Genomic DNA, 12,142 nt, shown 5'->3' with positions numbered 1-12,142 from the left:
GCTTAATGTGGGCCACGCCAGAGCAGGAACGACCCAGATTCCCCAAACGGGACCAAAATAGGATAAGCCCAGAAATATCTACTTGCAACTCTCCCAAATGTGACAGGCAAAAACAAAGCAGGTCAGCGTACATCTTCTGACAGCAAGAGACAGAGCGTTTAGACGGAAGAAGACGTAGCAGGAGGGATCGGTGTTGCCTTTTTATCAATGTTGTTGCTAGATTGAGGAATCGATTTGTTTTGCTTTTCACTCTTTGCTAGTGTCAATTTGACAGTTATGTCACCCCCGGCAAACCAACGCAACCACAAATAGATTGTCGTCCTGTGGGAATGAATAATCAATGAATTTTAAGAATAATTCAAGGCAGTAATGAGCCACAAAACACTTTCCAATTCTACAAGAATAAAACAGAAGCTTTATGCTAAGGTCTTCATGATGAATCCATGCATTTATTGCTGGAAGAAAGAAGGTGATTGGCCAGTCAAAGCTCCAGCGCAAATAACAGCAATAAAAATTAAAACAATGATGGTCGCACAATGGAAGGAAACACTGATAACTTAAAGTTGATCCAGTCTATTTACAAAAACAACAATTAAAAAACTGCCATAAAAAAGGATGAGTGGACTATTTACAAACATCTGTACAGCAATGGAGTGGTGTCTTCATGCTGCAACAAAAACAAACACACACAAAGTCAGTCTGGACGGCAGGAAAAGGCTGCAAACAACTTCATATACAGTGTTCCCTCCTTTATGGCGGGGGATAGGGTCCCAAAATAGACCACAATAAGTGAAATCCACCAAGTAGCCAACTTTATTTGTTGACAGTGATATGTGTTTTAAGGCTGTAAAAGCCCTCACCATACACTTGATACACTTTTCTCAGACAGGCATGAACATTTGATCACATTTCTCTCTTGTGTAAACACTTTAAATTTCCTTTGAATTTTAATGATTCATTTACAAGCTAGCAAGCAAACAGCAATGACACAGGAGACCTGGCAGGGCGGCATGAAGGACATTGATTGACAATGGTCTACAGCCAATCAGGACGCAGAAAACAATGGGCAGTGCAGAAAGACACTCAACTTCCCACTGTGCAATTCTTCTTAAAGGGCCAGGCTCGGCCTGGAACAGTGTTCATACGCTGTAATACCTTTTTTTAAAATCCATGAAACAGCGAAGCCGTGAAAGGGGAATCGCGAGAGAACACCTTGTTATATGATATACTGTGTAATATATGTATGTGTGTGTGTGTGTGTGTGTGTGTGTGTGTCTATATATATATATATATATATATATATATATATATATATATATATATATATATATATATATATACATACATACATACATACACATACATACACATATATACACATATATACATATATATATATATATATATATATACATACATATATACACACATACACACACACACACACACACATATATATATACTGTATATACATATACAGTCAAACTTGTCTATAGCAGCCACTAGAGGGAGTCTGCAAAAGTGGCCTCTATAGACAGGTTGGTGTCCAGTTTGAATGTTGACCAGTAGAGGGAAAAAAAGAAAAAAAAGGGATAATAATAATAATAATAATAATAATAATGTTGACCAGTAGAGGGCACTGCGGACTGCTGATAAAAGTTGTACAGCACTACTAGGCTTGTTATTATCATGGTTCATGGTTTTAATCCTGAACATGCATATGAGTCAAACAGTAGCACATCACATAGTACAATTCACAATTTTGCATGTCCAAAAAGGAGTAGGAAGAAGCAAAGCTTATTTAATCCTACCCCTCATCAGTTTCACATCAGTTGCAATACATTTATTCACCTCTTGTTCTTCCAAGTGTACTTTGTAGGTCTACATGACAATGTAGTGCAATCATAGCCAAGGTTTTTACTTACTAAAAGGAAGCTAGAGGCTTAATAATAACTGATAGAATATATCCACCACCCACAGAACAAAGCTGTGCTAGTAATGTCTTACGCTTGTTTTTAATATTTTACTTTTTATACGGCAGAGTGTCATTATAGCTTTAGTTCATCAGGAAGTGACGGGAAGTGACGGTGGGCGTCCCGAGCAGGAGAGCTAGGCTCAGTGCTAGCTGTGAGTTTGGAGAGAGTTGGGAAGTGTGTTTATGTTGGCGTGGATGTAAAGTCCTGCAGTGTTCTCCGCTGTTAATAAAGCCATTAAAGTGCATCGGCGACGTGAGTCTCTCCTTCCCCACAGAAGGAGAGACTACAGAAGATGAGGACTTTGATGGATTTGTGGATGAGGATTGATGAAAAATAACGTGAGTACATTCTAAAATACTTCAATTAAGTAAAAAAATTAAGTATTTTGCTCCCGCTGCCGCATGCATGCTAGCGTATGTTTTTTTTTTATTGTAGCGTCGCTGGGAGCACGTCCTGTTCCCAGCCTACTTTGCGGTAATGTTTTGGTGCAAATGCTCTTAAAGTTACATGTTTGACCAGGAAATAGCAAGCTCAAAAGAAGACGGCTTTTTTATGTGGAACAACTGACAGTTTGTGTGGATCTTGTGAATGATTGTGACTGAGCTAGGACTCAGTAATTAAAGTCTACACACGACGGCTTCATTGATTGAAAAACAAAACTTTTTCGTGCATGAAGCTTCTACTTGAGTTGGTAATTTGGCCGCTATATGCAGTCAGATATTGACCAAGGGAGACAAAATGGGTGGCCGGTGGCCGCGTTGGACAGGTGACTGCTATACACAGGGTCTATAACATCTAAATTTGCTGGGGGGATTTTTCAGTGGCTGCTATAGGCAGGTGGCCGTTCTGTGTATGGAAAAAAATTCACACCGTATTATAACTTTTTCCCCCAGTTTAAAAAATGACAACTTTATTTTGTTTTGTTTCTAATATTAAAACATTAAAAAAATATATGCTAAAATGACATTTTCCCTCATAATATTTTGAGTTCATCCTTGTAAAATTGCTTCTTTTTTTTTTTTTTTTTTTTTTAAATACGTTCTTCCCCCAAATATTTCAACTTTCTTTTTGTAAATGCTCCCATAATATTTGGACTTTATTCCCATATTTTTTCCCCAACCTCATTTTCCAAACATTGCTACTTTGTTTCTCATTATGACTTCTAAAACTTCAGATATTTTTTCTTTCATATTCCAACTCGATGCTACTAAAATGACATTATTTATCCTCATAATATTACCAGTTTATTCTCATAAAATTGCAACTTTTTTCTTGTTAGAATGTGACTTTATTTTCATAAAATTCCAGCTGTTTTTCCGCATTCCTGCGGTTATTTTTTACATTTATTTTTTATAATTTTCTATGGCAACATTCTTCTTGCAAATGCTCTTCTCGGAATATTGTTGACATTGTTCCCACAATATTAGAACTTTTCCCTCAACCTGGTTTTCCAAAAATTACAACTTTATTTTGTTTTGTTTCTCATGTTACGACTTTTAAAAAAACAAAACATTTTTTCTTTATTAATTCAACTTTATGCTACTAAAATGATTATTTTCCCTCATAATATTATGATGTTATTCTTGTAAAATTACAACGTTTTCCTGTTTTTTGTGAAATGAATGAGCCACAGGCTGCAAATGGCCCCCGGGCTGCACTTTGGACACCCCTGGTGGATGCAATTCACAATTTAAAAAGAGAGAAGAACATAAATAAATACTACTTGACTTTTCTTACCTACTTCCTCAGGCGCTAAGAAGAATTGGAGCATTGAGGGTGCTAATGCTAACATGTGCAGCCTAGAGGGACATATATTGTCTCGTGTGTTCTCTCACCTATAAACGATTAAGGAGGTTGTTCTGAATGTCCTCGTACACCTGGTTGTAGATGTCTTCTTTTGATTTTAATCCATCCAGGTACTCTGGAAAACATCAAACCCTTTTGTTAAACAAAAAACAGCTAAAGCAAATAGAGACTGAATGTTGAGCAGACTGCCAATAATACATTGGGACCGCCACAGATAGATCAGCACTACGTGTTCACCCTCGCTCATAAGCACAAGCAAGCACAAGCAAGCACTCTGTGCATTGTTTTCAGCACCCTGGCCCGTTTGTTCCATAGAACAACGGCATGAACGGAGTTTTGTCAGTCATACAGTCTCTTGGTCTCGGTGGGTGGAGGCGGGGCCGCTAGCATACATACAGAGTGCAGAATAGTGTAACATAGTAGAAGTTCACTTATTCAACACCAAAGACGTAGTTATGTTTTTAAAACCCAAACGCCCCATCCCAACAACCTATTTATCCATCCACGTCTATACCGCTTCTCCTCATTAGGGTCACGGCGGCATGCTGGAGCCTATCCCAGCTGACTTCGGGCGAGAAGTGGGGTACACCCTGGACTGGTGTCCAGCCAATGGCAGGGCACATATAGACAAACAACCATTCACACTCACATTCATACCTATGGACAATTTAGAGTCTCCAATTAACCTAACATGCATGTTTTTGGAATGTGGGAGGAAACCACACCCACACAGGGAGAACATGCAAACTCCACACAGAAATGCTCAACGGAGATTCAAACCAGATCTTCCCGATATCCAGACTGTGACTGTGTGGCCAACATCCTAACCACTAGCCCACCGTGCCGCCCACAACCTATTCATAAAAGTCTTACACTTTTTGCGCGAGAGGCTGAGATGATTATGCAACTACCCACCAATGTATGATTTTTAACGTGCGCACACACACACACACACACACACGTACGTACATGCACACACACATAGTTCAGTTCCAAATGTGAAAATTGTAAATAGTTCATGGTGTTGTATTTGTAAATAAATTGTTATTTTGATGTCAAACAAGCCCTTTTTTGTGTTGTTTATGTTGGTATAGTTGTTTAGATGTTTGAGCTGTCACAAAAGCAAAAAATATTTGTGTCAAAGTCAAAGTTATGCTTGAAATTAGGGCTCAACGTTAAAGCATTGGGAACGAAAGGCACCATTTCCCGCTATGGAATGCGCTCTAACTTCTTTCATACTTGGCATAGAGAAGTGAATGAGGTACACTAAGTCCCCAACTAACGAACACAATTGGTTGCAGACGACCGTTCTTATGTCGAATTGTTCTTAAGTAGGGAAAAGGTAATATTAGCAGTGATATAGGTACTACATGTACGTGTATACATATACAGTATATGCGTATGTATGTAAATATGAGTTTGGATGCAGTAGTAATATTAAAACAGGATTCTTGAGACATCAGCTGTGCTTCTGTGAAGAAGGTACTAAGCCTTTCCCTCGATGGACAACTCCTGTACGACTGAGAGCCTACACAGACGCATTAAACCAGGATAATGAATGAAAAAAACAATAATAAAAGTGATATAATAATACGTAATGATAAATGTTATTTACCTTTGAAGAGGAGTGGTCGAGCATACGTTGTTGTGGAGGAGGAGGAGGAGTTATTGAAAAAAAGGACAAATGGTGGTGGTGGTTAGACTCTTCTAAAAGAGGTAGTGTTCTGTGGGTGGTGTAGAATTAAGCAGGCCTATTAACTCTTCATAAACTTTAATCACACCCTCTGTCCGGGTTGTACAATTTAGCTTTCCATTTAGCTTTACACTGTATCTCCCTAGTCTAACTCTTCCTGTGTTGGTCCCATTAGCAGTGTCACAGTGCCCTCTACTGGTCAAGCATGTACAGTATAAATACTGATGGAGCGACTGACTACAAGGCAAAATAAAATAAAATATAGACCAGTCGGCTTGTGTTCGTATCCGCGAGTGTTCGCTAGTCGGGTGTTTGTAAGTTGGCGACCTACTGTATCAGATTAAAGTTCACACGTTTTATCAGACAGAATTAATCAGACTTGATCGTGTTGCTTGCACTTTATTCAAATAAAACGTGAATGCTTACTTGTTTGTTTATATCCATAATGAATTTATACCTGATTCCCTTACAAAAACAAGGGGAATCTAGCAAACTTCATCTGCACTGTCCAGTACCCAGGTTTTTATTTCACTGTCCCACTGGTTGAATTTTTGGCTAAAAAGTTACGGAATAGATTTAAAGTTACTGAATCGTATCGTTCTAAATGAACCAGTATTGTCCTTGAACCGTATGGGCAAAAACCAATCATTATATGAATCGAATGGTTATTCAAAGGAATCATTACAGCCCTACTTGAAATGTGTCTTTTCACAAAAAGCTACTTTTCTCCGTTTTCTAGTTGGGAACTGATATTTTCCTGAAACCACTAATTACTAAAGAGTGGAAAAGGCTGAAACGAACTTTTTTTTCCTCATGAAAGAGTCTAATGTTTCTTTTGGTAGGTTCCATGTTTATATAGCCATAGAAGACAATATTCTGTGTGCCTTGAAAGATCAGTCAAAATGGCGCTTACTGAAGGGGTGAATCTCAGGTTTAAAAACCTGAGATGTTGTCGCATTTCTCATGACACAAACCAAGAAGCTCAGTTTTATCCGTCCGCACACAAGCACCAAGTTAAATTATGGAAATTAGGTAATGACTCCCCCTGCTGTGTAGTGTAGTTGTGTGGGAAAGACAGAAGGAGGCAGACAAAGTAGTTGCGTTTACCGATATGTAAGCTGCTGTCCTCCATCTCTCTGCGGTGCTTGAGGTACATGGGCCAAACGTGGCCATCAAACAGGCCGGGGGGGTCCGGGACGGTGTATTGTCTCGTGCTGTCAATGAAGACGCGCATCATGACAGGAACACGTGCAGTTATGTGAAAAACACAAGTTACACCGGTGGTCCGCTCACCTTCTCCTCCTCTTGCACTCCTCGTAGGGAATGGTGATGTAATAGCACTTGTCATACACGTCCAGCAGCTGCCTGTAGGGGGAGGGGGCAGGGGGTGTAAAAAAGTGTGAAACACTTGACGTAAAGCAGGGGTAAGTGCATCACGCGCTCTTTATCTCGCCATTCATGTTGAGGGCAGCCTTTCACTAGAATTTGTTATCTCCAACTGCAGCGTACGACCCAGTCATGTGACACTTGCACAATGACACACCTACAACACACTCCCACAACACACCAACTTGCATCCTTCACAGTCTTTATTCATGGATTCATGCTCCAAGCAGCCGGTGTGCCGCTACGGAGGTCAGGAGAACCCGAGTACAGAGTGGGAGGAGCCACCTGGCGTGGCACTGCAAGATGCACTGTACTCAGGCATGGAGGCATGGAGGTCTCTGGCAAACCTTTCGCACTTTTCAAACGCTGCGGAACTGGCGTTTCGGGTGGCTGATAAGGTTTTTTGTGTGCTCGATGTCTTTCCACCCCCCCCCCTTGTGGAGCATTTGGAACAATGTCCTTCCTCTTAAAGTCAATGTTTGTTTACAAGTTAGCTCAGGGGAAGTTATCATAGGCTGTTAACGTCACAGGCAAGAGAATAAAGGAGCGCTTGATTTGCTCACCCGCACAACACGGGTAATCTCGCCTCATTGGAGCGTTTTTTTTTTATTATCGTTTGCTAGATCTATTTTTAATGTTATCGGATTTATCTATGACGTCATAATTCCCTTATTTCTGTCAGCTTTTTTTTTTTTTTTTTACAAAGTTAAAAAATACATAATACATAAAATACATAGGTCTCTAATTGTTAAAAAATGCATATTTAGAAGGTTGTAAACAGGTTTTCCATGTCTAATTTTCTCTAATTATGTCAACAATATTGGGTAATAGGAGTGTAAAGGTGACCATAGGGGTGGTACTTCATGTCTAGAGGGCTCTAATAATGCAAAAGCGTATTTAGAATGTCGTAAACAGGTTTTCTATGTCTTATTTACTTATTTTATGTCAACTATATTGGGTAATAGGAGTGTAAAGGTGACCATAGGGGTGTTATTCCATATCTAGAGTGCTCCAATGTTAAAAAGCATGTTTAGAAGGTGATAAACAGGTTTTTTATGTCTTATTTTCTATAATAATGTCTACTATATTGGGTAATAGGTGTGTAAAAGTGACTATAGAGGTGTTATTTCATGTCTAGAGGGCTCTATTAATGTTAAAAGGCGTATTTAGAAAGTCATAAACCAGTTTTCTATTTTATTTTCTTTAATTATGTGTACTATATTGGGTAATAGGAGCATAAAGGTGAGTATAGGGGTGTTATTTCATGCCATCTCTAATAATGTTAAAAAGCATATTTAGAAAGTCATAAACAAGTTTTCTATGCTGTAGCTACCAAAATATTCCATTTATAAATCAATTTACTTATGGTAGGAACTAGAACCGAATTACCGCGATTGCTGTGCCTCATAAAAAAGGTACTTACGGGTCGTTATAGAGCAGGAAGCCCTCCACAATGAGGATGTGGATCTGCTTCTCCGGGTTGGCCACATCAGGGGAAGACAACAACGTGACACCGTGAGAACGGGCAAACTTCACCGGGTTTTCCATCCAGCCTTTGACTGTGTTGCCCATGGCCTCCATGTCCAAAGCTGTGATCACTGCGGACAACAAGCAGAAACAGGGCAACATTAAAAAAAAAAAAACACCAAAAACGTGGACTAAGGGTAATTGCACTGTCCAAATGACTGGACTTGTTTAGACGTTTACAACATCGTGGAGGGGCTGGCAGGGCTCCAGTGAGGTCTTACCATCCCATTGTTTAAAGCCGTCGTCCCCGACTTCTATCTGATCGGGTTTCTGAAATAACAGTCACCAATAAAACACTGATGCAACCTCACAGCCGTCTGAACACTTGAAGACCCCCACTCACATGCAAAGGCCCGAAAAAAAGCATACATGCACTAAAAATGATAACCACAGAGAAGGAAATGATTGTTCTTAGATTTGAGGTTTTGGCTAAAGAGGCAAAAGTCCATTGTGAGTGAAGGAGGCTATGTGCAGAGGCCTCTTAGTAAGCATACTGTGTAACTTTAATGAATGGATTCAGCAGTTAGATAAGCACAAGCAGTTCATAGTTTTCCTTGTGTGCAAGGCTGTGTTCAAACAATAAGCCAAAAACACTAATTCATTCTCCACTTGTCCGAAACTCACCTTGAAGAAGTCATCCTGGTGCACAACACAGCAGTTGGGCAAATTCTTGACCAACTTATCTGTCAGGGTGGTTTTACCACCATTTGTCACTCTGTAAATAAAGAAGAAGTGAATCAAGCAAATGTAATTCAGAGTAAAGAGATCATGTATCACCTTTTCTAACAGAGACGTGTTAAATGTTTGAAATAGGACGCTAGCGTAGCTAAATGTAACGTCACCACAACACACGTCAACATCAAACGCTTTGTAATTAACACAATGTCATTCGACCTTTGAATCAACGTAAGCCTGGTTAAAGAATCCGTGCTTTTCAGTTCTGATCGACGCCCCGTGTTTAAATCTCCCTCCATTTTAAGCCTGGGTCTCGCGCTCACATTTCAAATGTCCCGCCCAAGACACGTACGCCTGACTGGTCCGGGCTCGTGTCGGGCTGATGACGTCACGAAACTACTCAAAACGATGGGGACACCAAATATTGTATTGTATGTACTTTATTGATCCCACAGCGGGGAAATTTACTTGTTACATCAGCAAGCAAGCAAGACAAGTAAAGAGAGCAGTAAAGTAAAGCACTACAACATGGTGTACATGGTTACAATAAGATCCGAATGGTCACCGAGGGCGCCACAAATGGCACACATACTGTTTTCGTGTGATCCTTGTAACTCTTGTAACGTTTTGGCAATTTGTGTGCGATTTTTTTTCCAAGTTAGTTTTACAAAACGACGTGGTTATGTTAGCAAACAACTTGGCGCGTGGCACAATTCAATATCACTCACCCGCCAATTCCTATAACGTATTTCATCTTCTGACGTCTCTTCTCGTTAGTCTTGCTCAAGTAAAAGTCCGGTATTCTCTCAAAGCGAGGATTTAAAAAAAAAATCCCAAACAGAAAACGTATAGAAGAAGAATGCCGGTGAGTTCCTGTTGCTTCTTTCAAGTCAAGCGCGAGCCACCACCGGTTATATTCCCTCCGAGACCCGTGACGTCACAGCCGACGTAGCCTTCTCGTGCTCGGGTGTACTCGTGCACTCGTGCCCCATTTTCCGAGCGTACGGCGGCAGCCAATCGTCTGCTTCGGCGCTTGGCTCAGACAGCCAATCACAACCTTTATATTTGCATATTCCTCAGCACCTGCTTGTATCGATCATCGTCTGTATTTTTCCCTTCCAACTGCTGGGATTGGCCGATACTGCACATTTACTACTGTACTGTACTGTATTACAGTGTTACTTTTCAAGGTCATTGAATGATTTTATTTGGCCTTTAATTGGTTGAGCATGATTAAAATGCCACTAAAACACAGCGTAAAGACTTTACACAAAAATATAATGTAATATAAATATATATATATATATATATAAAAAATATAATTATATTATAAATAATACAATAATAATAATACATTTGAAATATATATTTTAATATGAATAATTATAAGATTATACTATAATACGTATTATAATTATATTATATTATAAATAATAATAATAAACTAATAATAATAAACTAATCATAAGCATTTATATATATACAGTATATACAGTATTAACTGTGATGATTAATTTGAATATGAATACAAATAAAAAATATAAAAATAATCAAATGATTCCCCTTTATTAGACGTACATATTATTAAACATAACAATGTAACAAAATGAACAACACAACAACAAAGAAACCAGATATTTGTGCAAAAAAACATAGACGTTAACTGAAAAATATCAATCTCATCGCACAAGAATCAATTTGATACTGACACTACTCTTGGTAACAATATGATGTACATTTGGATGGATTCTCCCACCCCTACCAAGTGGTCCTTCTATGCTGCTGTGGTCACCACAGTGTGGAGCACCAGGAGTAGAGTCCTGGTGATTGCTTTAAGAAGCGTAGTACCAAAGTGTTATCGGTCAAGTTAGTGTCACTTCCCGTTTGGGCTACGTCGACAACCGCTGATATCGACGTCAGTCGGCCAGTCCGAGGGGCGTGGGTGTTGCAGCGTTGATCCCTCACCTTTACACAGACTTTTCTTTCCTGACTGTTTCTATTTGTGTGAAAGCATGCGTGTGCCAGGTGAATCCTCTCCCAGAGGTCAGGAGGTGAGCTGTCGGGGGCCGCATGCTTCCTTCCCCCATGTGGAAGGAAGCATGCGGTGTGTGTCTCATGTGACCGTGTGATGTCACAGGACTCCCCCGGGGGTGAAGAAAAGACACAGGAACGCTGACGTGGGTACAGTACAGCCTCACCAACAGCCGAAAAAAGCATCTCAGCTTTGTCATACGGGTGAAAAAGCCTATTATTGATATCAACTTCATTCTTCGCTCTTTTTTTTCCATTTTTGCCGTGTTTTTTTGTAATTTTCCAAATATTTCACCTTTCTTCTTCAATAATGTTCATACATTTTCTTTCCATAATATTATGACTTTATTCCCATAATATTAGAATCTTTTCCTCAACCTAATTTTCCAAAAATGACAACTTTATTCAGTTTTTTTTGTTTCTCATAAGCTGTGGCCGCAAAGTGGTCGGTGTCAGTCGTGGCGGCAAGCCCCGATCTCGATGGTGGACACCAGAGGTCGCAGAAGGAGTCCTATCGAGCACGGGTGGCTCGTGGGACTTCCGAAGCAGCTGACAGGCACCGGCAGGCCAAGCACGTCGAATGCAAATTCTGTTCAGAATTTTCATGGACACAATTTCTAGCTGTCAAAGGAGTCCAGTTTGAGGGCCTTAGGATCTGGTCTGCGACCTTCAGCGTTTACTGGGTAAGTTTGCATCTGAGTGTGAAGCTTCTGGGATGAGACTCAGCACCTCCAAATCCGAGACCATGGTTCTCAGGGCACGGTGGTCTAGTGGTTAGAACGTTGGCCAACACAGGAACAGCTCGGAGATCTGGGTTTGATTCTCCCCTGGGCATTTCTGTGTGGAGTTTGCATGTTCTCCCCGTGTGCGCGTGGGTTTTCTCCGGGTACTCCGGAGAAAACGACTCTAAATTGCCCATAGGTATGATTGTGAGTGTGAATGGTTGTTTGTCTATATGTGCCCTGCCATTGGCTGGCCACCAGTCCAGGGTGTACCCCGCCTGTCGCCCGAAGTCAGCTGGGATAGACTCCAGCATGCCCCCGCGACC

At 40.3% G+C, this 12,142-nt stretch overlaps 1 protein-coding gene across 2 annotated transcripts; it reads right to left on the bottom strand.

Annotated features, from left to right (window-relative positions):
* Window positions 1-38: 38 nt before the first annotated feature.
* mibp (muscle-specific beta 1 integrin binding protein) lies at window positions 39-10,124 on the bottom strand. Of its 2 annotated transcripts, XM_054790664.1 has the most exons (8): window positions 9,792-10,122; window positions 9,013-9,103; window positions 8,610-8,658; window positions 8,285-8,459; window positions 6,769-6,840; window positions 6,583-6,689; window positions 3,812-3,897; window positions 39-667 (listed from the first exon to the last, which is right to left on the bottom strand). In XM_054790664.1, exons 1-7 carry the CDS (start codon window positions 9,815-9,817, stop codon window positions 3,812-3,814), a joined length of 606 nt encoding a protein of 201 aa, XP_054646639.1. In that variant the 5' UTR covers window positions 9,818-10,122; the 3' UTR covers window positions 39-667. The 2 variants fall into 2 exon arrangements, with proteins under 2 accessions (XP_054646639.1, XP_054646640.1); XM_054790665.1 differs by lacking the exon at window positions 8,610-8,658 and having other exon boundaries at window positions 9,792-10,124.
* Between the last annotated feature and the right edge of the window lie 2,018 nt (window positions 10,125-12,142).

This window comes from Dunckerocampus dactyliophorus, chromosome 10, assembly GCF_027744805.1.
Source record: "Dunckerocampus dactyliophorus isolate RoL2022-P2 chromosome 10, RoL_Ddac_1.1, whole genome shotgun sequence".
NCBI lineage: Eukaryota > Metazoa > Chordata > Actinopteri > Syngnathiformes > Syngnathidae > Dunckerocampus > Dunckerocampus dactyliophorus.
The sequence above is the reverse complement of the archived record's forward strand: the minus strand, read 5'-3'. Positions and strand labels throughout refer to the sequence as shown.